Below are 27,973 nucleotides of genomic sequence, written 5' to 3' on the forward strand. Positions count from 1 at the left end.
GATATATATCTTATATACTGTAGTATAAAGACTAAAGTTACTGTAGGAATTAGTTCTTCATATCATTGTATGATATACGTATTTACAATTAGCCCTCTGTCATGTATTTGTAATAATAATAAACTTATCATCATTATTATTTCAGCCTACGTCCTGTTTCCTATTTACAAAAATGTAATAAGGTAGTGAGATGAGCGCAGCAAAGTCCTTTGTAACTAAAGCTGTCAAAAAGACTCGAAGTTTACTTGCAGTCTGCAGAGGATGTCATTGATTAAAGTTACATGCTGTGGCCTAATTGCAAACATGGTAAGAGTGTGTGCTGAGTGAATCATTGGTACTGTGGTATGTAACTATATATATCCTAGTATCTCCTATACATGGCACTACAAGACTAGTCTATGGTAATGATCTTTGAGTGGCAGACGGGTAGACTTGGCCTTACAACGGCAGTCATTGATTAAAGTGACCGGCAGATTTTAAACTTGGCCTTACAACGGCAAAAACATTCAAATTCCCCAGTTATAACGTTGATGTTACTCTATAAACAGCATATAAAAGTCAGTAATATAAGCAAACTATCCTTCTACCTTTCCTTTCCTAATAAAGGTATAACGTTAAATCGTAGGCAAGACCATCCTGAGGTAAACATATTGCATTTGCTTGCAAATGTTACCTTTCTAGTTATCATAATGTAATATGTCACATTGTTTACTAGTTTTTTTTTAATTTGTTATCAATATCATGTTGATCATGTAATATAGATATACATTGTAGATTTGTTATGATGTTGATCATGTAAAATGCGCAATTCAGCATCTTAATTATACAAATGAAGCTTCCATGTATTTTACTGAAATGTGAAAGTCAATAAACTCAATAATCTGTGAGTTTGGAGTGATTTCTGGTTTTGTTTGTCGTTCAGGAAAGATTAAATATTTGGTACCATTTTATCCAACCCATAACTCTGCTCTCATGACTTTCAAAAATAAAAAAAATTAGGCTCAAACAAACAAACAAACAAACTAAAGAATATATATATATATTAAATAAACCTTCTCTTAGCAACCTGCTAATGTCTGAAATAATATAATTTACATCATCAGTAGGATTTCTTGGAAGATTATCATGGTAACAAGCCCCTTCAACTCTGTCCAGCAAAATGCTACATAATGCATTCCAACACCACATCAGTTACCATGCTGACAGGCCTCTGGTTCAGGTCATTGACCTTATGGGTTTGAAGAAGAAGAAGCAGAGCAAAAAGGTAAACATAACAAAGTTTCAGGTATAAAGCAGCCCTGTTTTTCTGCTTGCTATATTTTCAATGACCTTGACTGACCTTGACAGCGACCCTTGTGTCCCCTGTTCCGGGCCCCAGGATGTCGGTGGCGGTTCCCTCAAAAACCTCACCAAACGCCCCGCTCCCAAGCATCTTGGTCAGGCTGAGTTTGTGCCGAGGGTACAGGGGCAACTTTGAGACATCCAACTCTGGAAGGGCACTGGTGAAAAAAAGAAGAGAGTTACATGCAGCACACCCTAACCCCAACCGTTACCCTAACCCTCACTCACTCACTCACTCCTCACTCATCCACTCACTCACTCACTCACTCACTCACTAACTCTCTCTCTCACACACTCTCGCTCACTAACTCAATCACTCACTAACTCTATCACTCACTCACTCGCACATTCACTCACTCACTCATCACTCACTCAACCACCCACTCACTTACTTACTCACTCACTCACTCACTCACTCACTCACTCACTCACTCACTCACTCACTCACTCACTCACTCACACTCACTCACTCACTCACTCACTGTACACCAAACCTGCAGTACCTACCTGACAGCGTAGAGGGCACTGTTCTCTGCGTGGAAGTTGGGGTCCCGTGGCAGGTCCCGGAGCCGTGCCAGCTCCAGGTCGGGTCGGTAGCCCACGGCATCCATCGCGAGCGACGCTCCTTTGTGCCGACGCCGGCGGAGAATGACGATGATGATAACCGCTAAGACGAGGACCACGCCCACCATCACACAGGCAGCGATGATACCGGCTATGTTTCCTCCTTGTTCTGTAACAGTATAGGAGACAAATGGGGTTGGATTTTGACTAAAAAACTCACTCATTCACTCACTCACACTCACTTTAGTTTAGAGATAGAAAGGATTACTAAGTTAGTAATCCTTCCTATCCCTAACTCTAACCCTAACCCTCACACATGCAGCAATGATCCCTGCTATGTTTCCTCCTTGTTCTGTAATAGGTAACAAACATTGTATGAAGGGTGTTAAGATCTGCGATACAAAACATGTTAGAGGAGAAAAGGAGACCATATATATATGCATCTACATTGTACATATTGTACATCTGAGAGCAGAATCTTTTCTAGGGGAATGTCAAACTATGCGATGGACCAAAATACTTCTGAAAGAATAACAGTTACTAATACAAAATTTATGTATAACTAATATCATTATCTTACTCAGATGGATTCTCCTCGTTAATAGGAATTTTGTCTTAAATCAAAATTAATTCTAGAAACAACTGATAAATTGTGACTTCATGAATGTTAAGTATTACTAAGTTTCTCTGAGTGTGAGTGTGAAATGGTATAATTACAATGTAGAAAACATTCACAAGAAACTTACAACTTGTATTGTGTAATAGCTTTCTTCAGATATAATAAATACACAGCAGCTACCATAGTAACAGAAACTGTGAGTGACCAATCACAGCCTACCTTGCACAGCTGGCTCGAATCTGATTGGCTGGGAGGGCAGGCTGTAGGGCCCCTGTCCGAGGTCGTTGAGCGCCGCCACACGAAACACGTACATGATTCCGCTGGTCAGGTCGCTCACGATCACACCGGTCTCATTTCCCTCGTACTTCGTCATCCAATCCGATTCTGTGATGTTACTGGGTAGGAAAGAGAGTGAAAATACGATGATTAACAGGTCTTCTTTCATTCATTCGTCTTGCCTTTGCACAGTAATGTGCCCAAGTATGTTCTGCATGCATATGTGCCAGTGTTCTAGCTAGCCTGAATCATTTTCCCGTCATCTCAATTTTGTTTGACTTGACATCATGTCCAGCACAGAAGACATCATGACATATCTTTCCATACCTTTACACACTGACTTTGTCCATCAAAGATGATGGATTGGGCAAAATTTGGATGACCAACACATGGGGAAGAGTTTTTGATGACTGATACTTTGCAAAGTGCAAAAATAGAGTAAACGATAACAAACAAGCAGCCAAGAAACTTACATTAACCAATTGCTCACATCACGTATCAGTAAAGTCTCGTGTGAATAAGGTCACGTGTTTGTAAACCGTAACTCTCGCGAGATCACATCGTGAAGTGATCGGTCATTAATTATCCTGATGAAAGCGACAGTGGTCGCTGAAAATTTGATCTCTGTAAATAGTGTGTTGGAATAAAGTTCAACGTTTTACTAAGAAACTTACCTGTTGTCCACAGCACACTGTAGGATGTAGTCGGTGACCTCTGCCCCGTTGTCGCGGTCAGGCTCCGCCCACGAGACGTCAAACTCGCCCTTAATCCGGCGCACTGCGACAGATGTGGGAGGGCCGGGCACTCCCGCTGTAACAGAGAGATGTGTTTTTAAACAACTACTGTGCAGTTAGTTTATCCAGAAGGTCTTATCTAGAAGGCCACTAAAAAGCTTATTAATGTTACGATTGTGCAGCATTTAGTACATGTTCATTGTGCCAGGAAACTTACCCTTCCCTTTCTGACAAGTACAATGAGCAGTAGACCACAGCTTAACACCCCATCCCAAGGACTGCAACCCTTTACTGTACAGTGCATGTGGGGGGAGCGACGACACCTGGGATTCGCACTCCCAACCTCTTGGTCCATAGGTAGGGTCACAAACCAGTGGACTATGCATGCTACAAGTACCCATCTGTATCTGTATACTACTATAACTTCTCTTTGTCATATCACACCAGCTTTGCAAGCACGCAGCGCCGCAGCAGCTGGCTACATGACACCGAACAACTTATTACACCTAACCCGTGAACATCTAACTCTAGACATTGTTTAAAGCTATCTAATGATAATGCCCCTACTGTACTTGGTGACAGCAAGTTCCACTTCTACATGCAAGGCCATAGTGGACATACCCTGGGTGCGTTGGGTCAGAGGTTGTGACCTGTACAGCTGTCCTGACGTGTAGGTCAGCTGGACTCGCAGGAGATACTCCCTGTATGCCTGCAGTTCCGTGATGTTCCACAAGGTGGCATTGCTGTCTAGGCTGTCATTGCTGCTCCTCCAATCTGCATCTGGCACATCCTGTTTTGTGCAATAAACCACTTTTAGACGGATGGTCACAAAAACTACTAAGAATATTATCATAGCAAATTTGCTATCCTCAGTGACTTGTTTTTCCACTGACAAAAGACAATTATGCCAACAAAAAAAAAAAACAGTTACTCAAGCAACTGGATATGATTTTGGAAATCATTCCAGTTGCTTGAGTAACTTTTTTAGGGGCATATCTTATCACCTTCACCGATGTATCAAAAGACAATTATATTTTTTTCGATTTTCTAGATCGATGAACAAATTCTATCGAAAAGGTAAGTTAAATAATAACAGTACAAAAGCAAAGAAAACAATAGAAGAAAAAGTAAACCCCCACCCCAGTGTCAGGTTTCTCTGCCCACTGCAAGGCATGCTGGGTGATGACGTTGCTAGGTAACGGTTGCCAGGAGACCAGCATGGTGGTGTTGGAGAGGTTGATGACCTGGAGGTCAGCCGGGGCAGGAAAGGTCGCCGCACGGACTTGCAAACTCTCACTGGAACCAGCCACTGAGTTGGCGATCACCTGCAAGGGATGAGAGTAAGGTCACAGGTACAGTAAGAAGTAAGAATCTCTTGTACAATGTAGTTTAATCTATGTCAGCTCTCACTCAGCATTAGCAGCCGGACTGCCTAGACAGAACGCTGTCAAAGTTTTGCGCTGAGGAAAGAATTAACTTCACGCTTGAATCTTTGTTTGTCCCTGATCTTAGCGATCTAACTCGGAAGACTGTTCCAAAGTTTAACAGTTGTTGGTACAAAGGTTCTCATATGATTGTTGGTGTGGGAGACAGAATTAAAACTTTTGTTCCAACACAAAGAAATTCTCTCACCTAGAGCTTTCGACCAGTCACTCTGGTCTTCCTCAGTAGACTGACCGAGTGAGGCTTGTCACTGGGTCAGTCTACTGACTCAAAGGTTTATTTTAATGTAATAGATCAGCAATTCAGCATCTGCCAGATAAAGTGGTGCAAGCCAAGTGGGCATGATTTGGGGGGGGGGGATTAAAATTCAGGTAGCACACTAGCACACTGGGCTACCTAGGTTCAAAAATAGCTTGCCCCAAGTGAAATTTGGTTGCCCGGGCAACTGGGCAACCAGGTATTTTGCACACTGCATCCTGATAACTTCTTACCCATTTGTAGTCAGCAAACTTCAGTTACAACATTTTCCAGCCTATCATACTGATTGGTTTGTACCTTGAACGTATAGTTCTTCCCTGGCTGCAGTCCTCGTATGCTTGCGTTATACACTCCCGATGTCACAACCCTCATCTCCTGTACACCAGCTCCTCCTGCTGACTCCAGTTGGTACTGCACCCTGTACATGATGTCTTCCAGTGGACCGTTCGGCACCAGAGGTTTGGACCAGAACACGTCCACCCAGTCTGGAAGCATGGCGGCGGCTGTGACGTTAACAGCAGGAGAAGGAACGCCGATGGCGGTTTTTAGCGTTGTGGAGGGGCCGAGAACAGGGACCTTCCTGGTGTAGAAGTTTTGGGCAGACACTTGTAGCAGGTAGTGTGAGTGCGGCCGCAGCCCGGTTATGTCCGTGTGTAGACTCTGGGTGGTCTGGAGAAGGCAAAGAACAGGAGTTTCTTTAAATACTCTTAGTTTTGTCTTCCCCTTGTAATAAACACTACAGGTAATGATGTTTTAACTCTAGACTCTGTTGCAATTATTATAGTTATCACTAGCTGCATTTTGCTTAGCTGGTGTGTGCAATCATTCATTCTTAAAACTATGTTCTATAATTTATAATTTAGTAAGCCTATTCTTGCTTTGGAAAACAAGAACCTGAAGTCAAACGAGTAAGGACTAAGACAGCCAGAAGTCTACGGTCTACCTGCATGCAACAGTTTCTTTTATTTGAAGAGAATAAAAGATGATGATGATAATTTGATGAGAGCCTTTCTAAAACTAAAATCATGACATTTGAATGTTCACAGCTGAATCATACTGTAGTACAGTTTTAATGCGTTGGAAAAATTTACAAAACTACATGTAGTGTCAGGTTTTTGTAATGGGAAAGTCTCCGTGAAAACTGCAAAACCTTACAGTATTCAAAGTCAGGACCTCACCTTGTTCGAGCATGCCAGTCCGTTCCCACAGTCCTTTGTAGTGTTGCTGCCGTTCAGAAGGACGTAATGGATCGTGTAGGTCACGGTGGCCAGGCTTATCCCACTGCATGCTGGGAGCTGCTCGGCAGGCATCAGGGAAAGGGGTAAGGTGGTGGGGAGGGACGTACCATTCAGTTGGGCTGTTCTATTGTAGTCCACGGGGGTGAGACAGGATGGATCTGGGAAAACAAAAGAACGATTGCAGTTGTAATTAGTGTGTTGTAAAAAGTTATCTTTGTTCATTGATACAAGTACATGTATAATTTTTATATGAAGAGCATTGTCATCATTCTTTAAAGTAAAAATACATTTTTATGACTTTTATAAGTACCCAAAAGATGTCTCAATTTTCAATTGTAGACTCTAAATACTGTGCAGCATTTCTATTAAAATCCATCCAATAGGAGCTCATGAATCTGTCAAAATGGAAACCAGTCATCACAGCCTCCAACACTATGGTAACAGAGTGGTCAAACTGACAATAAGCAGCCATGTTAGCATCAACAGAATCAAGATTCTCCAGACTTAACATCCGTGTCCATGATATCACCAGGGTCCATAATATCGCCACCAGTCCTTGAGAAATAGTATGCTTTAAGATATTTTTACTGCAACATACTTTTGGTAAGCACTCCTGCACACCTCAAATGTACATACCTAGGGTATGTTGCAGTAAAAATATCTTAAAGCACACTGTTTCTCATGGACCCTGGTGATATTATGGACACGGATGTTACATGTACATGTACACATGTAAGGGTGTTGGACATCAAGCTTTTACACAAAGGCTTTGCCAGTGGATGGGCTGCTAGAAGCATGATTTAGTCAGCTCAAACTACTCACAGCTCAAGGTATAAACTTTGCTGTTCACTTACCAGGATATGGCTGTAGACTGGGACTGAAGGACAGCACAGAGTTGGCTCCTGGGTTGTCCTGACACGTCTTGTCTCGCCCAGAGGCCTTCTCCAGGCTACAGAGCAGGTTCTGCTCAGAGTTGGTCCAGTAAACATGGGAGGTGTCCACGGTTAGGGAGTCACAGGGGAGACCTGAGGGATGGGAAAATGGGAGTAAGTCCTTGCGTGTGCACAGTACATGTACTAAGTCTTGATTTGGTATTTAACTGGTCTTCTTCAGTAGACTGACCAAGTGAGGCTTGTCACATGGCATCTTTGAAGTATGACAAGCCAGAGTGACTGGTCGAAAGCTCTAGGTGCACCTAGACAGGCATTGAGAGACCTTTTCGTGTTGGATCTAAAGTTTTAACTTTAAACATGTAACTACCAACACAGATGAACTTTCATCTATTTCCTGAGAGGGGTTAAGGAGGCCATTTACATCAGGGCCCACCACCCTTCACTTAACTGCTACGCGGGTTTAAACACTACCAACACAGATGAACTTTCATGATATTAAAACAAACAAATCCTGTCCTCACCTGTGTCTGTTTCACCTGTCCCGTTGTACACAACCCTACAGGTACACCCCTGTGTATCAGCTGCCCAGATCACTGCCTCTCCACAGAAATACACCTCAGGCCTGCCACCTCCCACTCCGTCAATGGACAAACCCGGCCCTACAGCCATGTCCTGTGGACAGGTGCAGGCGGGAGGTGCCACTGTGGCAGGAGCAGGGGTGTTGGCTTCCCTCCTGTTACGTTGAGGTGAGGAGGGGAAGAGTGGAGCTCTGTTGGTTCCTTCCAAGTCTGATGTCCAGATGTTGGTTCTGTTGTCGACTGTTGCTGTCCAAAACAGGGTGCTTTCAGGAAAGATAGAAGAAAACTGTTTAAAACATTTGAATGTGAATATTGCATCCTATTTGTGAATAGTTTCATCAGGTTGGTACGTTGTACGTTGGGAATGCATCTATGCTGCAGTGCAATGTGAACCAGTCAGAATTGCCCTGAAGAAGGTGACAGACGGTCACCAAAACATCGGCTGTAAATAAAACACTTGGTTGTGTAAAAAGAGTCTCTAATTTTTCTCTGTTAAAAACATTGAAAGAAACAAGATACATACTGTGGATACAAGCAGTGCAATGTGATTTTCTGTCTCCCTCTCCAGGCCAAAAAGTTTGTTTTGAAATGCATCTTAGTAAAAAATTATCATTTCTACGTTCAGAAACAGGTTAGAATGTAGCATTCCCAAGAAGGTGACCTTGAAATTTGGAACATGACTCTGAAAATTCAAAGTGACCATTATCACCAGTGGCTATGGCAACAGTTACCATGGCTATGACTCACCTCTTTAAGGGGTCGATCACTAACTCTCCTGTCTGACCCAGCCCAGATGCCAGCTGGGTGGGGGTGGGGTCCTCCCCCTCGAGTCTGTAACGGAACATCCCCCCTCCCTCCAGCCAGTACGCCCCCCTCCCCACCCAGTCCACAGCCAAGGTCGCGGGGGCAGAGTCTAGCTGAACAAGCTGCGTAAACGGATAAAAAATGTTGGAAGAAAAGTGTTAGAAATGAGGAAACAGAACAAAAAGTAAGTTATTTATGAGTTTCTGTCATGTTCAACCAATTCTTTCCCAACATTTGACTCTTGAGTGTTGACTCGTTCTGTAACAGTTCATTTTAGTAATGCTGAGTAGGTTGAAGAAGAGTCACTTGAAACGTCTGTAAGTAATATACAATGTAACTTATCCAGTAGTAGAGTTTGAATTGTCAATGAGAGAAAACAGTATCTTTCCAATAAACATTTCACATGACCATTACAAATTACTGGAGATAAAACTTTGTTGTGTTAGAGAAACCTTAGTTCATACAATCATGTTGAGTGCTAGTGATAATTATGAAAAGTATAATCTTCATTAGATATGTTAGGTTAGCAAGGCTTAATGGCAGGTCTTTTGACATCACCAGTGTGTCATACTTAATTAGCAGTTATGCCAGTTGTGAAACAGAGAGAGCGACAGAAAAAGATAGAGAAAAGTTGAAACTTTTAACCAACCTGTTTCAGGTCTGTCCCGTCCCTCTTCACAGAGAACAGCCTGTCGTTCCCCGCGTCCACAAACAGAATGGTATCTTCCTGCCCCAGGTAACCAACGGCAACGGGGTCAACGTCCACCTGGGTCAGAGCTGTCTCCTGATTGGTGTCCATGTCAGCCAATGAGAGCCCAGCATCACCGATGACAAGCAGCTGGGGTGGAGGGCTAACAACTGTGTTGGAATGTGGAAAAAAAAATTTTCATGTTTTAATTTCAGATTTTTCAATTTTTCAAAGAAAATATCAGTAATTTTAGTAGCCATGTTTTCATGTAGAAACTAGAGCTCCACAACCTCATACTACTAACAGATGATGGTATAATCTTATTATAATGTATTATGTCAATGATTATGCAAATAAGATCATCATTGGCATCAATCATACATTGTATCTGATTCAGTAACTGTTGGTGATCTTTTTTATCTCTGCAATATTTGGGCAAAACAAACAAAAAAACTGCAAGGTGTGTGTTTTGTATTGTAATGAGAGTTGCAAAAATTAAAAAAAAATTCTGAGTCCTTTATAAAATTTGGGATCATTGTAAGATATCATCCATCATTATTACGATAGTTATATGTGTTGTGTGTTGCAATGAAACAGATAAAAATGAACCAAAAAAGCAAATTTCTTCCAATCCTATATCAAATTTGGTATCACTGATAGGATACCATCCATGAGTACAACATTGTGTGGCTCTAAGCCAAGAACTACATCAGAGTGTTTGACTCTCCTCCAAGGTGACCTTGAGCTGACCTTGAGTGCTGGCGTTGACAGCCGGGGTTCTCGGCCCGATGCCAGCTGAGGTGAAGGCTTCCACCTGTGGGGAAGAACCAAAACAAACCTTCCTTAGAGACGCTGGGATTCCTCAGCGCAAAATACAAGGGAGGGCATCAACATTCTTAACCTCAAGCAGGCTAGAAGCAGATATAGAGTATCCTAATCCTAATGCTAATGCATTTATGCATAGAGCTGAACAGGCACGGTTCTGGATACGATAAGAGACTATCCAGAACTGTCCTAATCCTAAAATCCATTTACGCATAGAACAGTACTGGATAGGCACAGTTCTAGATACACAGAGACTATCCAGAAATGTGCCTGATCCTAACCCTATTATATATATGACCTATTCAGGCATAGAACCAGATAGTTACAGTTCTGGATACCTAATATGTACCAAATGCACAGGATTGGAAAGCTTGGGTACATACATGTATGATTTAAAGTAGAAAGTTAGACAAACATCTAAAACGTTTTCCAACAGTCTTTACACATTGCATGCAAAATTGTATAACAAAAGACGCTTATGAGAATTCAATGAGTTTGGTGAGATTTTTCATATCTAGGACTGGTAATTTTTTTTTTCAAGTAAATATTGCCAAAACTTTCAATAAGTAACGGTAGAATTGTGAACTTCATATTTTACCTGAAAAGTGTAAGTTGTCCCAGGCTCTAGATTCTCCAGAGTAAACTGGAAAGTGCTGTTTGACACGGTTGTCATGGCAACGGAACTCCCCGCTGATGCATTCTGGGAGGAGGCGTTCTGGTAGAACACGTTGTACCCCTGGATGAGTCCATTTTCCTGTTGCGGAGGTGACCAGCGGAACTGTGCGGTGTAGGTGGTGAGTGTGGAGAGGGGGTCTGAGTTCTCTGTGATGAAAACCCTGGGCCTGACTGGGACTGTTGGGGCTGCGGACAGAAGCAGAAAAATGTAAAAATTATCATAATCATTACTTGCTTGTCAAAAACAACTAGGGGAATTTCCCCAGGAAAATGAAATTGAAAATACTGTACTTAGCTTCTGTCTTCACGGCCAGTAGGAGAGTAGCTCTTCAGTGAGCTAAAACTTGTTCAAGTACCTTTTTCCTTTTTTTACTTGTAGGTAATAATAAATTGCTAAAATTTACTTTATCTTTTTCTCTGATGCTTAACTCCATAAAGAATTTAGTGCCAAAAGGCTACATAAGGGCAATCTGAAACTGGATCAAAATAAAAACATATGAATTTCAAAACTTTTCGCCCCTCTTACCATCTGTAGAATGGACCGGTCCTTACCTGACTCTGGTGACCTGAGATGAACTGTGACCTGACCTGCTGACCCCCAGTAGGTGAAAGGTAACAGGGTCAGGACCAGCGGGGTGTAGGGCGGGGCATCAGCGATGGTGTAGTGGTTGTCACTGGTAACCTAGCAACCATGGAACAACAGCATTTGGGTTCATGCAATTCATGTAGATGGCAAAAACTTTTGAGAGCAGAATTAGATTCTTAAATTTACCATAATTGCATTCAACTTGTCTGGCACTTTTCAGTACTTGTATTGGAGTTAACTTGTATCACATATACAAATTTCCAATCTATTACTATAACATTATTCCACCAATTCACAAAATATCTGCCACCTTGAAAAAAAATCATGCATCCAAAAAGCTTCCCAATGCAACAACCCCCAGGTTTGCACAGTTTAGATTTGCAGGAGTGCATCTAAACTGTGCAAACCTGGGGGTGGTGCACTAGAGATCTGTCAAACACACCTTTTTCAAAGTGGCAGGTATATGTTTATTATGTAAATAAGAGTATAAATGTTAATGGAAGTTAAATGTTACAGGAAAATGCACTGTCTCTCAGTATGATGACAATTGAATGATTTACAGTATTTCAACACTGTTGGAAGCATAGCAGCCAGAATGGCTGAATTCTGAAAAAAAGAAAAGGTTCAACCTAAAACTGGTGAAGGTCGTACCTTTGCGTACAGCCTATTCCCATAATGCAGTGTGAGGTCGTACAAGGTCGTTCCGTACTCCACGCCCCTGGCCGTTGCCCAGGTGATGTTAAAGTCGTCCCACGTGCCCGAAACCGCGACCTCCGAGGGGTGAACGACCTCTGGGACTACGCTGGGGGTCGAGTTGTACCCAACTGTGGAATAGAAGGGGAAACATTTCAATTTATATGTAGTATCAGTTCTGTGTCTGAATTACAAGCTAATGTTCATGTATAGTGAATGAATGGATGGATGGATGGATGGATGGATGGATGGATGGATAGATGGATGGGTGGATGGATGGGTGGATGGATGGATGGATGGATGGATGGATGGATGAATGAATGAATGAATGAACTGACTATACCATCCAAAGAAATAATTCAGCACTAACTACCCTGTCCTTGGTACTGACTATACTATCCATACAAATAACTAAATTACATGGTTGTGGGGAGGTCTTTAACAAACTTTTTGTCAACCATACATTGTTTAGCAGGACACAATAAAAGTACTAGAGACCCACTGACCAGGCAGGGGCTGAAGGGAAGGCTGGACGACGGTGAACGTGGTAAGTTTGCCAGTTGCCATGGGGACAGTGGTGACATCAGAGCTGTTGACGTCACGTACGGCGAGTCTCGAGTCCGAGTCCAGCCAGAACAGCTTTCCGTCGTAGAAGTGAAGAACATGACTCCTGTAGAATGGAAAATAATTATGTACATGTATTAATAACAGTTCGTTATTTGTGACTCAGAAAAAAGCAAACCTTACAGCAAGGATAAAACTCCCTGAATTGCAAAGAGTTTGCGTTCAAAATTTCAATGGACAAGACAGGCGATATATACAATCCCTGTGATAATGAAAACTGTCATTCCTGATTTTTCCACGGTATATGGATTATGATATTACACGACTGTACCTGAAAAGATACTATGACCAGCAACTGATAGACAGGGTGACAAGGTTTACATGTATCATGTGGTTATATACATGTAGGGTTCTTGACTTGCAACACAGTACTTACAGAGTGTAGGAATGGACTGGTCCCAGGAGTTGCACTGTGCTGGATACAAGTGGCCTGTGAAGAAAATCAATATACATACTCTGATGTCCCGATTAAACGTACCGGTACGTTTATTTTTTTCGGCCCGAACGTCCACCCGGTACACTCTTATTAGGGACGGTACGTTTATTAATTTTTGGGGAACAAATTGTCCATACGTACCGCACCATCAGCAAGTGGCCGGCGGCCGCAAAATTCGGCAACACGTCACAGATAAATATTTGGTCCATGATAGCGGCATTTCCCATGAATATAATGTATATTATTTATTTTTCACCTGCTGTCCATTTTTAAGTCCCAAAACGTCTGAAAAAGCAAAAATTTGCCCACAAAACCGAAGGGGAAGGCGAGTAGCTAATCGACGTATTTAGCACATGGCGGCCGCAAGTCCTTGTCAAAATCGGCAACGCGGCAGAAAAATGCCTGGTCCATTTTAGCGATATTTACCATGAAAAAAACGTATGTGGTTTATTTTGCCTCTGGTGTTAGTTTTTAGGTCCCGAAACCCCTAAAAAAGTAGAAATTTGCCCACAAGACGGACGGCCGACGTGGGGAGGGCGCCTAGCGCCTGAGCAGCATGGCCCGTAAAAAGTCAAAGGTCATAGGGCACCCATATTGCGCAATCACCGTAAAAGCGCCGATTTAGCTAATTTTAGGGCGTTTAAAATTGATACATGGTAATGATCACATTATCGATTTTAAAAAAAAACAATGATATGGAAACCAATCAAAATTTTATGCTGAATAATATTTTTTTTCTTCAAAAGTTTTTTTCTTCAGAAGTTTTTCTTCTTCAGAATCCAGACTTTGACCAGACTAGACAATGTACCATACCAAATAATTATTATGTTGAAATGGATTTTGTTGTACATATACTCATTAAACCCCTATATTTGTACTTAATTGGGCTTGATTTTCTATCTCTTAAGTTAGTCAGATTTTCAACTCAAGTTGCAGGAGAGGGCTTAGCAAAGTGCATTTCAGAAGTGTAAAATGCAATTATAGCTTCTCCTACGGATTTTGTATTTCCCCAAAACAAGTACAATATATATATACTCATTAATTAAAGTGATATATACTCACTAATTAAATGTAACAGTGAAAGATTTGCCCATATACATGTATTGGTATTAAATAAAGAGCACATTTTAGTATCATGGACACACAGTTCACCTGTCAATTTGGTCATTTTCCGGGGGGTACGTTTATTCCGGAGGGTATGTTTATTAGACTTTGAAGATTTGTCCGGGGGGTATGTTTATTCCGGGGGGTATGTTTATTAGGGACATGAGAGTATGTCATGTATAAGAATGCAATGCATGAAATGTACTGAACAGTTCTAATAGAACATCCAAATTACTGTCTTCATGATCAGTGCTGCTAGGTACAAGTCTAGCAAGTTCAGCCCACTAACTACATGTGTGTGTAACTAATTCACCCAAGAGGAGTGCTGCTAGCCAGGTAACTGGCTAGCCTACTAGATAGCTAACTCATCAACTCACCCCTCTGCAGTGCTGCTAACCTGGTACAAGTCTAGCATGTCCAGCCCACTAGTTAACTAGCTAAGTAGCTAACTCATTAACTCACCCATCTGCAGTGCTGCTAGCTTGGTACAGGTCTAGCATGTCCAGCCCACTGACTAGCTAACTAACTCCCTAACTCATTAACTAGGTAAGTCATAAACTCACCCATCTGCAGTGCTGCTAGCTTGGTACAGGTCTAGCATGTCCAGCCCACTGACTAGCTAGCTAGCTAACTAGCTAACTCATTAACTTGCTAACTCATTAACTCACCCATCCACAGTGCTGCTAGCCCGGTACAAGTCCAGCATGTCCAGCCCACTGACCAGCCAGTAGACCATCTCCCCGAGGGTGTCCAGCGTGATCCCAGCCAGCTGCCTGCCTGAGAAATTCTCCACGCTCCAGTAGCGGGTCCTGAATAATAAGATGTTGACTGGTTTGTTCTTCTTCACATAAACATACACAGTTTAAAAACCTAAATGGCAGCCTATATGGCTGAATTGTCGACTTCTTACAATTTAAAAGCTTGAGGAATATCATAAATTCAGACTTACACTACATTTTTTTCATACACTACCTGTCCTGTCCGTTCAGACGGGCACGTTCCACGGCGTGCGCGGACGTCCAGAACAGGTGGCCTGAGAGGGCGTTGACCTCCAGGTCCTGTACAGAGGCGCTCAGCACATGCTCCATGGAGTTTCCACTCAGTTCGGACCGGCAGATCTGAATGTGTGAAGAAGACAGTATAGTTAACTAGAAGAGTAACATTTGCAAAGCAAATACATAATGTTTACCTTCGCATCTGCTCTGTTAACTCTTACCTAAACACATTCACATTTATGGTGACAGGAGTCTAAATCCCTCCTACAATAAAATTGCAACATTATGTATGTCAACACCAGTTAACATGGTGAGAGACAGTCTGGTTCAGTCAGGTCAGAGGTCACTGTTTGGAGAAGAAGAAGAAGAGGAAACGTAACAGAAACAATATGTTTTCCTTCGGTAAACATAATAAGTCCAGAAAGTTTTCTCAGTTTTTAGGATATTTCCCTTTCACACAGAACTTTAACAGACATCACACCAACTAACTAGACATTACATACTTGTACTGATGTTATCATAGACTGCATAAAAAGTCAAGAGCCTTTTCTTTGTGACTTTCCTTCAAGTTCTTTCAATCTGATATACATGTATTATATATATTTTGTAGACATTTTGCTTTAAAACACCTTCAAGTTAGAAGATTTCATCAGAGTTCTAAGAAAGAAAATCAGTAAAATATGTGATGCTGGCTGGTTCTATACATGTAGTTACCACTTAGTACCACAGGTGACTCCTAAAGATTAAATTCTTAATGCTTGATATATAATTGGGAACTACTAAGACATACCCTGTGTTGTGTAGATTCTGCCCAGTAGAGCTTTTTTCCGATCCAGTCTACAGCGATCGCACGTGCACTGGTCACCCAGGGGAGGGAGGATGCTTCCTGGACTTCCCCTGAGCTGTTCCAGTAAGCAACCTCACCCCCACTGGTCAGGTAGTACAGACTGTCGTCCATCCAGGCAAGATCTGTCAAAGAAAGTTTTTTGAAAATCATTTTTCAAGGTTTTCGTTGGATGTTTGGTCAACGTCGCATCAGAATTTTGCCTCTTACAGACAATATTTTTTCCGACATAACATTTGGAAACTACAGACAAGTACAGACAGTGTCAACCTTGTATATGCAAATACGACCTTATATGAGAAGTTCTGCTACGTATAATACATTCAAGGTTTCGCAAAGGTGCAGTACGTTCTGCCGATGTGCTGTATATACTGCTCTCAAGTTAGCAAGATTTTCAATAGTGCGCAAACTAACCTGTGGCATCAGTAATATTAGGGTGGACAGTCTCAAAGGCAGAACCATCGATGTTGGATTGTACCATTCCTCCCTCGGGGGTGACCAGCACCAGCCGAGGGGCAGTGGAAACTGGAGAAAAAACAAACAAACAAATAAACAATTACTCTAAGTATTTCAAACTGTGTTTTTTCTTTTACATGTACAGGTATTTGCAACGCAATGGAAAAACACTACATCACAAATTACCCTTTCCTTGGTGCTGAAAACACTATCCGTATCACAACCTGACCTGTCCTTGGTACTGACTATGCCATCCTTATAACTTACTATGATATCTTCAATATTGACTATAATTATACATTACCATCCGTAGAAAACAATGCACTAACTACCCTGTCCTTGGTGCTGACTATGCTATCCATGATACTCTAATGCTTCTGGTGCAACATGCAATATGACATTGCAATTTATCCAGTGGTAGAGTTTAAATTTTCTTTGAACCTTGTTTACCTGGATGTCTAACCTTCCTCAACGATTCATACCAGTTCAGAGTGAGGGACCTAAGCTTGGATAGTGAGCATAATTGATTGATTGATTGATTGATTGATTGATTGATTGATTGATTGAGAATGAGAGAGTGAGAGACCTACCCTGTGAGTAGACTCTCCCCACAAAACTGTCGCTCCATGGTCCTGGGCCTCCCCCTGAATACGCCCTGACAGAGAAACTGTACTGTGTTCCCTTCTCCAGCTGCTGCAGTGTGTAGTTGTACGCTGTGATGTCAGACACACAAGTAGAGTTCTCACTAAGGTTGTCCAGGTTCTGAACTTCAAGTTCATACCTCCAGTCTTTCCAAGCTCCCTTACCTAAAAAGGAAGCACAAAATTGTTAATGAAATAAAGTATACATGTTTACAGAAGTCAGTTTGCTAAGCAGTATAAGTCAATTTAATTTGCAAAGATATTAGGAAAACAGGGACCACAAAAAATTGATTTGCCGGTTCTTGGACGCAAACTTGAACAAACTGCAAAATCAACATGAAAGCATTGTCCGGAGGAAAAGTTTTACATCGTTTTTAGAAATAAATATAGTCATATTATAGTCTTCCATCCAACCCTAAATTTATATTTTGCCCTGAGTTTTTACTTTTTATTGCACAAAGTCTATATCAGTTCTATTAATACCCAATTCAAAAATCAAACTTGAGAACCATTCTTACACTTAGAATGTTTGTTTAGAAGAAGTGTCACAAGAATGTCTAAGACTTACCGAAGGTGCTGAGTTGTTCAGGTTCCAGCCAGCTCAGGAACACCGAGTCCTCTCCAAACAGCACTCTCAGGTCCTGTGGAGGGTTGGCAGGAACAGGTACAGGCTGCATGGACGGGTGGTACATCTCCAGGCCAACAAACGGTCCAAAAAAAAACTCGATGTTAAACGAGAACTGGTTGTGATAGAACTGTCCGGTGTCCTCGTTCAGATGCTCCTTGTAAACTCTGTCATCTCCACGAGTCCAGAAGAAACTCTCCTGGAATTAATGAATAAATGAATTAATATTTTATCATTGTGTCTTACGACTTGTCTTTGTCGCCCAGACCATATGGGCTTATAAGATCATTAGACAGACATACACACAAACATAAGTACAGAAGTACACTAGACATATAAACATAAATCCAACCCAAATCAAAAGTCATACTCACTGGCAACATCAAATAAGGAACTTGATACAATGTTGAAGTGGTACATGACATAATTGGAACATAGAAGTCAACTCAAAGTACATGCCAGGGAAAGAGAAAAACCAAAGGAAAAACAAAACCAACTCATTGCTTTTAATTGGCTGATAGTAGTTTGATTCTTATCTTTAGTCTGTGTATTCTGTTGTAATTCTGTTTTGGATCCATGGTATGTGTTATCTCTGTGTTATTGTTCTGTTTATTATTTTGTGTGAAATGATCAAAATATCTAAATATAAAGAATAAATAAAATTAAAAAACCAACCTCGAAGTGCGTCAAACTCTTAACGTCGGTGAGTTGCGGGCTCTGCGTGTTTGCGTGGAAGTCCTCCTGGTCACTTCCGTCGATGAACGTTGACAGCATGACGTTCATCTGTCTGTCGGGGAAGAAGAGGCGGAGGGAAGAGTAACTGATGGTGACGGCCTGTAGATGGTCCTGGTCGGCAATGCGCTGATGCGTGGTGGAGTTGGTGAGGTTGGTTTGTCCGGCGTGTGCCAGGTCCATTCTGTACAAACCCCCTCCCACACCAGCCTGGGTCCAGTATAGAAACCTACAGGTTCAGAGGGACAAAGGTAGGACAATTGTTATCACTACATCCAGTAATATTGTTATACTGATGTGATGCAGGGTGGTGGAGTTAGTGAGGTTGGTTTGCCCGGCGTATGCGAGGTCCATCCTGTACAGCCCCCCTCCCACACCAGCCTGGGTCCAGTATAGGAACCTACAGGTTCAGAGGGACAAAGGTAGGACAATTGTTATCACTACATCCAGTAATATTGTTATACTGATGAGCTGATGAGTGGTGGAGTTGGTGAGGTTGGTTTGCCCGGCGTATGCGAGGTCCATCCTGTACAGCCCCCCTCCCACACCAGCCTGGGTCCAGTAGAGGTACCTACAGGAACATACAAATGGAGAAAACATGTTATCTCTACACTCAGCTGTAATATTGTTATGCTGCAAAACAAGTCTTAAAATCTGTAAAAAGTCTTCCTGTATTGGGTCCAGTAAAGGAAGCTACAGGAGTGAAGGTAGGAAAATGTTATATCTACTAGACTCAGCTGAAACATTGGGACACTATCCATTTACTATCGAGGAAAAACCGGGTACTAGAAAACCAGCAACCCTGAAAAAACTCAACATGTCATGTCAAATATTATCTACATCTATGAAGCACAATGCTAGGTTAATGTACTTTGTAATACCAACTTTTCCTTTACAATACTGACCCATGGTAGGGATTGACCAGCAGCTCCCCCGGTGGCTGAGACAGGTACTGCAGCACCACCTCCTGTTGGCTGCCGTCCAGTGAACACCTCATCATGGTCTGGCCTGATGGTGATTACATAGGAATAATTTATCTTTCAATTCAATCAAGAGAACAACTAGTACTAGTACACTAAAATAAGGAAGAAGCCAATGTACATGTTCATCTAAAATGTAACTATAGTTCTAATTGATGGCATTACATGTAGGAGTACAGTACGTCGGTGAAGGTTAGACATTCAGGTAATACGATATGCCACAAACAGTTACTCAAGCAACTGGATATGATTTTGGAAACGGTCTGACCTTTCATGTAGTGTCTACTACCTTTCGTCAGTGACACTGGAGAGTTGTCAGAAAAGCAGCTTTATACGTGTTTCACTGACGAAAGGTAGTGGATGCTACCTGAAATGTCTGTTTCCAAAATCATATCCAGTTGCTTGAGTAACTGTTTTTTGGCAACATTAGTTGTTAGAAGACAAAAGCGCGAAGGTGTTCAAGAATTTGACGCAGTGTAGAAGTCTGTACTATTCATAAACCTTACCTGAGACGTAGTACAGCCTGTCGTGTAGCCAGTCCACAGACAGGTAGGACAGATGATTGACACCTGTCAGAATGACGGCCGTGTCGCTGGAGTTCACCATGGAAACGCGGCCGATGGTACCTGCCGTGTCGCTGTAGTACACCTGCTGTCTTCTCACGTGGGACGCAACACCTGGGCAGGTGAAACAGGGGGGGGTTAGAAACTGCAAGCTGGCTCTTGTCTATAGTAAGGCCACACTGACTTAATCTTAATAATAATATGGATGACATCCTCTAAAGACCCCCATACTAGTGCGCGCGGGCGAATAAAAAAAAATTCTGGCCAAAAAATGCTACTACACCACAGGAATACAAAGCTGGTATTGTGCATTTGCGGCAGTACTTAGCGACGTATACAACAAGCCGGCACATGCTGGCTTTTTGCGTAAATTATGAATCTGCACTGTACGTATGTCCTCTCAAGAGTTCTTGAGTCTTGTAGTTTTGGTGTCATCGGTGCCGTCCTCCAGAGTTACCACCAGCTCCGTATTGTTGCTAACTACCATGGACTACCCAGGTCTAGAGCCAGTATGGGAGCCTTGGTACAAAAATAGCATGGCACCCAGGCTTAAGTGCAAAAGATGCTGTTTTACCTATAATGCTGACGCTGTCGTTGGCAGACTCGAACAGTTTGTCATCCTCGGTTTCATCGAAGTAGTCGTCTCCCCCGTCCAGATCCACCCTCAGGATGTGGTGGTTTGTTCCCATCAGGAGAACTGGGTACACAGAGTCAGACTCTGGGAGGAAACAAAAGGGATTAGAATTATGGGTTAATGACCCGCCCCAATTAAGGTGTATATGGTCTCGTAAGGCATGGTCATTTCCTTTAACCACCAATTTAACAGCTGAAAATCCTTTCCCATTGCTATTCTGTGCCCACACAAACACACACATACGTGCGCGCACACACACGCACACTGAAACACACACTCAGACAGACACATACATGTAGACACACACAAACACACAGACTCATACTAACACACACACGCACACATGCACAAACACACACACGCACACATAAACACACATGCAGAGAAACACACACATACACACACACACATTTGTACACACACACACAAAGACACACTCACACACACACACACATACACGCACAGACACTCAGACATACATTGTACACACAAACACACACACACACACAGACACAAACACAAACATTGCCACATTACCAGGGTTTGTAGCCAGTGTTGTAACATTCGCCACAGCGGCCGGCCCCATCCCTTCACTATTCTGTGCCCGCACTTCTACGCTGTACGTCGTGTTCGGTCGCACGTTGCGAGAAAACTGGTAGTAACGCTGCGTCGCAGGCAAGTCCTTGTAGACGGGAAGGGCCGAGTTCTGGTCCAGGTTGGTCAGGATGAGGTTGTAGGCCACGAGAGGGCGGTTTGGGAATTGTGGGGGGTTCCAGGCGACGTAAACGGAGCGCTTGGTGGGGCTGGTGATCTGGGTGATGATTGGTGGACTCGAGGGGGCTGTAAGATATAGATGTTGAAATAAATGTTCATTAAGTCAGTTGTCATCTAATAGAGGCTGCCTTATAGAGTTGTTGTGTAATAAAGTTACTATCATTCTAGCTGATACAGATTTACATTGTAACACCCTCTAAGAAAAGAACACGGATTCTCAAGTACCAGTCAAGTAATGAAACAAGGATTGAGGTGTTTAAAAACAACAGTTACTGTATTTTATGCTCTTAACTTGTAAAACCTGCCTTCAAAATTGACAGGAAACATACATTTAGAAAAGCACTATTTATTTCAGTTCAATACGCAATTCTAAATTCTACATTTAAAGAGTTTTTATGCTCTATTAGTTCCATAGACAAAATTCTACATTACTTTACAGAGTTTGTACACTCATTAAACAATAGGACGAGTTTCAGACCTCCAAAAGGCAGGGTCTGTATGGCTTGGCTCTGCAGAGATGGGATGAATTCATCAGGTGTGAGGAGCCACAGAACTCTGAACCTGTAGGTTGTGTAGGCATGGAGGCCCGACACTGTAATGTTGGGCTCCTGGAGGGGCTGGGGAGGAGAAGTAACACTAAGTTACTATTTTCCATCGCTGTCATTTAACATCATAGTCATCTCAGCCTGTGTCTGTTAAGCATTACTTTTTCTTAGTTATCATGTTCAATGCGTGTCTCGAACTAAAGCGTCTGACTCAATAAATGTCAAACTTTGCACTTGGCTACTTGGTTTCCACAGGAGGATGGATGGTAACTATTTCTTTACCATAAATTGTATTTTGGTTAACGATTGTTTTAAGCTTTCATTTCTTGAACAACTCAAGATGGCTTGCCAAGATGTCACAGTCAGCTTATAACAAGATTCAGGTAACATGATTGAAGTCCTAATACAGATCACAAAGATATTGTTGTAATAGTTATATTTATCAATATTTGAGGAATTAAGACATTTAGCGACTGCACAACTTAGGAAAGGATTTCGATGATAAAATCCTTACCTGTGCTGACTGGTAGAACCTCCAGTCAGAGTTGCCCTGGTCGAATCTCCACTGTACCAGGTAAGTAACCAGACTGCTGTTAGCTGCTGTCCACTGTAGCACTACCGAGTCATTGGATACCAGGTCACTACTGGGGAGGTAGGGTGGGGAGGGGGGGTTCAGGCCAGCTGGAATCAGAGAAACAAAATACAGTCAGGGTGAATGGCTTTCAGATATTAACACACACGTGTGTGCACACTCACACACACGCATACATACACACACACGCGCGCGCACATGGACACAAACTCACACACACGCATGCACATACACGCACGCACACACACACACACACATGGACACATGCATGTACATGCATGCACACATGCACACACACACACACACACACATGCACACACACATGCACACACACACACACACTCATGCACACACACATGCACACACACACACACACACACATGCACACACACATGCACACACACACGAAATCAATCTTACTACAACATACTTTGATACTAATACTTTATTGAGATAGCCATTAGTTGCAGTTTCAGTTCAACAATCAGTTTCAAAATCCATATGACTTCAGCAGCTTTAGCAACTCTGGTAGCACTTTGTAACAGCCTCTGGCTTGTGCCAGTTTGCCGACACCCAAGTGTTTTTGGCATCCTCACTTCCTTCTGTCAACTCAAACATTCGACTTTGCAAGTAACAATCATTATAACTGACAAGGCAGGCACGTACATGCACGCTAACTTTACATAACAAACATACTGACCACTTGTCATGAAAGTTCATCTGTGTTGGTAGTAATCATAGTAAAACGTTAAACTTTATTCCAACACACAGTTTACAGAGAGACCAATTATCCTGATGAAGGCGACAGTGGTCGCTGAAAATTTGATCTCTGTAAACTGTGTGTTGGAATAAAGTTTAACGTTTTACTATACTGACCACTTGTCATATTCCAGGACAACACTACAAAATGTACACTACAGTTACTGTAGGAGTAAGAAAAAGTTAGCATTACCTTTTATTCTCTCAACATAGACGTCTTGTGCGAATGTGCAGCCTGTAGAACATGGTGCTACTTTCACTGTGGAGTTGGCTGTAAAACTTTCATTCTGAAAAAAAAAAGACAGAAAATTAGAGCTGGAATTTCTTTACCATAGCATGAAGAAGATTATTAGTATCAAGGCAGGTTCTCTTAAAGTTACTATGAAAGAAAACAAATTTCCAAATAAATACATTTTGTACTTACACATGTTCTTGAGCATTCTGCTATTGATGTGTTTGTCCACGAATCACATCCAACCTTACACTGTGGGGAGAAAACAGAAGAGTTATAAGAGGATAGAAGAGGATAAAATATATTCAGGGATGTGGTAAAATTTCCCTGACCATGGCCAATGTTGGCCCTGGAGTTGATCCTGTGTAGGTCCTGGAAACAGTCTGGCATCCAGGCTAAGGAGCTTGCCTGCGTAGGCCCTGGCAACAGCCTGGCATCCAGGCTAAGGAGCTGGCCTGCGTAGGCCCTGGCAACAGTCTGGCATCCAGGCTAAGGAGCTGGGCTGTGTAGGCCCTGGAAACAATCTGGCATCCAGGCTAAGGAGCTGGCCTGTGTAGGCCCTGGAAACAATCTGGCATCCAGGCTAAGGAGCTGGCCTGTGTAGGCCCTGGAAACAGTCTGGCATCCAGGCTAAGGAGCTGGCCTGTGTAGGCCCTGGAAACAGTCTGGCATCCAGGCTAAGGAGCTGGCCTGTGTAGGTACGGAAAAGTGACCTAAGTATACATGTATTTGAAGGCAATATCTGCAGAATTCCTACTCATTAGCCTGGTCGCTGACCCCTTCCCAGTTATCAGACTTGAACCACTTTGACTACAGGCTGGGAAATGGAACTAAAACAGAACGAGGGTCAGATTTCAGTCTCCTGTTCTAACCTGTCCACACACAGTTTAATCAAACCTTACAGATGTCAAGGGCAGACACTGGACCTTGTTGTTTGTTTTGCATGGCCAGTGAACCACCTTCAGGCATAATAACACACCAGTTTGGTACAAGCTGCTGCGATCCAATGCTCATTTCTATAAGTGCTTGAGCTAGAGGTGCGGCTTTCTCCAAATACTGGCCATGGCCATCCAGCCTTATGTCCCATCCAATGAATGAAGTTAGCTACTAGGTACATGTACTTTATTTTCACCTAAGTGAGTGAGGAAATAGGTCTTTCCCAAGGGCACAACATTGGGGTCTGCTAGGGATTAAACCCAGATCCTTTAGTTTAGATTTTACATGCAAGACTTAGTGATCAACAATCTGCAAGGAAGAAAAGCCTTGTAGTTGATTTAGTAAAGTTGCACTGTGTTGTACAGTTGAGTCAGTTGTAGTGTATATACAAAGTACAATGAAAGTAAATCCCTCAGTAGTGTTACATGTGTTGCACTCCACCATAGCAAAACATCTTTACCCCTGTCCCCACCCTTAGTAAAAGTTGTTTAGCTGAACTGTTTCATCAGTGTTAGTATTTTGAGGTCACCCTTCCCTGGCCTAATGCAAGCTGACAGCCTCGTCTGCAAGTTTAAGATGGTTTTCGGTCAAGGGCATCGACCCGGCCGGCTCTCCGGTGGCCTCCTCTTAGCACAGGGCACGTGTGTGGGTGGGTGTTGGCTGCTGAGGTTATAGAGGTGGCCAGCATGTGTTACTGTAAGGTCTGCTGCACAGATAGTGTCAGATCCACTTCTTTGAGTATGTTACAGCTGCCAAGTGCAAGTTGATAAGTTTTTCTGGTGTTCAATTTTAAAAGATTATCAAAAGATTTCAATGTATATGATCAGGACTCAGGAGCAATTGTGTTACTGTAAGGTCTGCTGCACAGATAGTGTCAGATCCAGTTGGGCTTGACTGTATGTGCATTGCAGCTGGCAAGTCCAAGTTTATAAAGTTTTGTATTCGTGACATACAACATATTCTGTTTAATTACGTAATTAAAAAAGCATAGCTAGAAGCATTTGTACAAAGATGGTATCAGACAGATTCTGTTGGCTGTGTGTTAGCTATCATGTCCAAGTTCATAAACTTTTCTAGGTACTAGTGACATATAACACATTGTGTTCCATTTCAGACTAGAGTTGTGCTCAGTGTAACCCACAGCTACCATTATAGTCCAAATTGAAAAAAAATTTCATTTGCATTTTGCATTAGCACATGTACACATTTGGAAGCAAGCACTAAGATGGTCCCAGGCAACCGCAAAATAGCCGTGTTTTTTACTGTTTACTAAACCTTTTAGCTTGCAGAATTCTAAGCTGTCCAGATTCAAAGATAAGGATTAAGTAATGAATGCTATTACACTGCTATAATTAGACTGTTAATCCCTGTGTTAATCCAACTGTTGTGTCCTGAGGCACAGTAAAAGTGTGAAGTGCGTCATACAGACACTAGTGAGGACAGGTATGGGTGTGCTGGAGGGTTAGACTCAGAGGCAGGCCACTCTATTTCATCTTCTTGGTTCTTGGACATGCTCAAGTAATGTTTTAAAGAGTTAACAATCAAGAAATGAAAACTGACAGCAAGAAAAATAATCCTATTCTCTCTATGTCTATTTGTGACAGGCTGAATAAAAGTTCTAAGCAGGAACTATGCGGCTCCAGATGTCTTACTGAGGGACGACTGCGTGTGCAAGATGTGGGTTAGCTGAGGAATGAATCACCTCGAATTCACATCTCTCTATGTCAATGAAAGTTAGACATCCAGGTGGACCATATAGAGAGAATAAATACTCTAAAGAGTCGGACATTTCTGTCATTCTCAGTCACTGATGAAAGATAGTGGATACTATGTGAAAACATCTGAATCCTCAAAGAATGTGCAAATGTATGTAAGTGTTTGATTTGTTTAACCTGACTCATATTGACTTCATAAAACAGTGTGTATCAAAATACAGACTTTTCCTAAGGCAATCATCAGTACTTAGTTTTCCAGTTCAACATTTTTTTTTAAATCTGAGAACCAACAAGCTAATTTAGATTGTCCCAGTGCTGCATCACACAGGGCAGGCTGTGGACAGTTTTTTTTTTAAATCTGAGAACCAACAAGTTAATATAGACTGGCCCAGTGCTGCATCACATAGGGCAGTGTGAGGACAGGTATGTCTGCCTGAGGGGGAAAAATCCCAGCCATTTCCTCAGCTTAGCCACTCCCAGACCACTGAGGGAGTCACTCATCCAACATAACCAACTCTGAAAACTTCCAGACAGGCACTCGGTTTCGCCTGTTAGCCTCCTTTCCTATATAAGGGGGGCCGCAAGTCCTTTTTCGTAAGGCATAATCAGGCCTTTTTACGACTTTGTAATTCGTAGGCAGCCTCCGCAAAAATCAACGTAATTCGTAATATGACATTAGCCGCAAATCATGAAGTCGTAATCAGCTCTGAGACTTTTACGTAATTCGTAATCGGCGGCCAAAATTTTGCGTAATTCGTAATCACTACCCCCCCATTCAGGCCCTCTATAATGTACATGTACAGCTACAAGTAACAAGCTGGCTTAATATAAAAGTATTAAAACTTCTAAACAGGACCTATGCAGCTCCAGATGTCTTACTGAGGAACAACTGTGGTGTGTACTAGAACATTGTAAGATGTTGGTCAGCTTAAAGAAAGAATCCACTCTACTTAGAGTACTCTACTAAGTCTTATAGGCGTAAGCTACATTTGTACAAGTACTTAGTAATAGTAATAGCAAGAATTAATGATCAGAGAAGAAAAAAAATGCAAACTATTTCACGAAAATGTCCCAAACAATTCAGATATGTCATCAAGCACTTATTTTTAATGACAGTCAATTTTGGCAGATTTTAAGAGAGCTTTCATGATCAAATTTGGGTCAGGCATTTTTGGTGCTTTTACTATTTATTTGTGGTCTTCATGTTTAAGATTCTTGGAGGTCGAGAGTTAAACATGTGCCATGTCTTGAAGCGGTTATAAGATCAAAGGAACTCAGAAGGGAATTCAGGTGTTTACAGATCAGTGTGCTTCTAAATGCAATGTTATCATTTACTGAGTAACAACAAACACAATACTAAAAGCAATTATAAATTTTTCATTCACTTATTATTCCTGCAAGTGAAAAAAAGATGTCAGTGGGCCTACATGCCATTTCTTAAAGGCAAATACAGCCATTTTAATTAAATTATTCTATATTCTTAGAACTTCAAAGAAATATCCAAGCTTTGGAACTTCTTTTTTCACAATTTCTTTGTAAATTCTATCTTCGATACAGGGTGACAGCTTTAA

The 27,973-nt window shown here is 42.0% G+C and overlaps 4 protein-coding genes across 7 annotated transcripts in view; all 4 read right to left on the bottom strand.

Annotated features, from left to right (window-relative positions):
* Positions 1 to 6,630, bottom strand: part of LOC109485617 (proto-oncogene tyrosine-protein kinase ROS-like) — a 48,905-nt gene extending 42,275 nt beyond the window's left edge. For all 4 annotated transcript variants that reach the window (XM_019789305.1, XM_019789304.1, XM_019789306.1 and 1 more), the window contains exons 1-8: positions 6,414 to 6,630; positions 5,533 to 5,904; positions 4,674 to 4,859; positions 4,156 to 4,324; positions 3,475 to 3,610; positions 2,744 to 2,919; positions 1,849 to 2,074; positions 1,340 to 1,499 (exon numbers count right to left, since the gene is read on the bottom strand). In XM_019789305.1, coding sequence (XP_019644864.1) covers positions 1,340 to 1,499; positions 1,849 to 2,074; positions 2,744 to 2,919; positions 3,475 to 3,610; positions 4,156 to 4,324; positions 4,674 to 4,859; positions 5,533 to 5,904; positions 6,414 to 6,545 — 1,557 coding nt within the window. In that variant the 5' untranslated portion in view covers positions 6,546 to 6,630. The remainder of the gene's footprint in view (positions 1 to 1,339; positions 1,500 to 1,848; positions 2,075 to 2,743; positions 2,920 to 3,474; positions 3,611 to 4,155; positions 4,325 to 4,673; positions 4,860 to 5,532; positions 5,905 to 6,413) is intronic.
* A 689-nt stretch (positions 6,631 to 7,319) lies between these two features.
* On the bottom strand, positions 7,320 to 15,492 carry LOC109485572 (proto-oncogene tyrosine-protein kinase ROS-like). Its single transcript, XM_019789256.1, has 12 exons — positions 15,352 to 15,492; positions 15,048 to 15,188; positions 13,216 to 13,269; positions 12,722 to 12,885; positions 12,174 to 12,346; positions 11,489 to 11,618; positions 10,860 to 11,122; positions 10,187 to 10,250; positions 9,398 to 9,606; positions 8,692 to 8,870; positions 7,888 to 8,207; positions 7,320 to 7,498 (listed from the first exon to the last, which is right to left on the bottom strand). Exons 1-12 carry the CDS (start codon positions 15,465 to 15,467, stop codon positions 7,320 to 7,322), a joined length of 1,992 nt encoding a protein of 663 aa, XP_019644815.1. The 5' UTR covers positions 15,468 to 15,492.
* Positions 15,493 to 17,028: 1,536 nt separating this feature from the next.
* Positions 17,029 to 18,896, bottom strand: LOC109485573 (proto-oncogene tyrosine-protein kinase ROS-like). The gene is made up of 4 exons (XM_019789257.1): positions 18,616 to 18,896; positions 17,884 to 18,139; positions 17,265 to 17,480; positions 17,029 to 17,051 (listed from the first exon to the last, which is right to left on the bottom strand). Exons 1-4 carry the CDS (start codon positions 18,853 to 18,855, stop codon positions 17,029 to 17,031), a joined length of 735 nt encoding a protein of 244 aa, XP_019644816.1. The 5' UTR covers positions 18,856 to 18,896.
* A 1,245-nt stretch (positions 18,897 to 20,141) lies between these two features.
* Positions 20,142 to 26,199, bottom strand: LOC109485574 (proto-oncogene tyrosine-protein kinase ROS-like). Its single transcript, XM_019789258.1, has 8 exons — positions 26,113 to 26,199; positions 23,944 to 24,003; positions 23,713 to 23,806; positions 22,683 to 22,849; positions 22,102 to 22,240; positions 21,387 to 21,689; positions 20,790 to 20,933; positions 20,142 to 20,329 (listed from the first exon to the last, which is right to left on the bottom strand). Exons 1-8 carry the CDS (start codon positions 26,197 to 26,199, stop codon positions 20,142 to 20,144), a joined length of 1,182 nt encoding a protein of 393 aa, XP_019644817.1.
* Positions 26,200 to 27,973: the final 1,774 nt, after the last annotated feature.

This window comes from Branchiostoma belcheri, unplaced genomic scaffold (genome assembly GCF_001625305.1).
Source record: "Branchiostoma belcheri isolate BF01 breed outbred unplaced genomic scaffold, Haploidv18h27 scaffold77, whole genome shotgun sequence".
Lineage (NCBI taxonomy): Eukaryota > Metazoa > Chordata > Leptocardii > Amphioxiformes > Branchiostomatidae > Branchiostoma > Branchiostoma belcheri.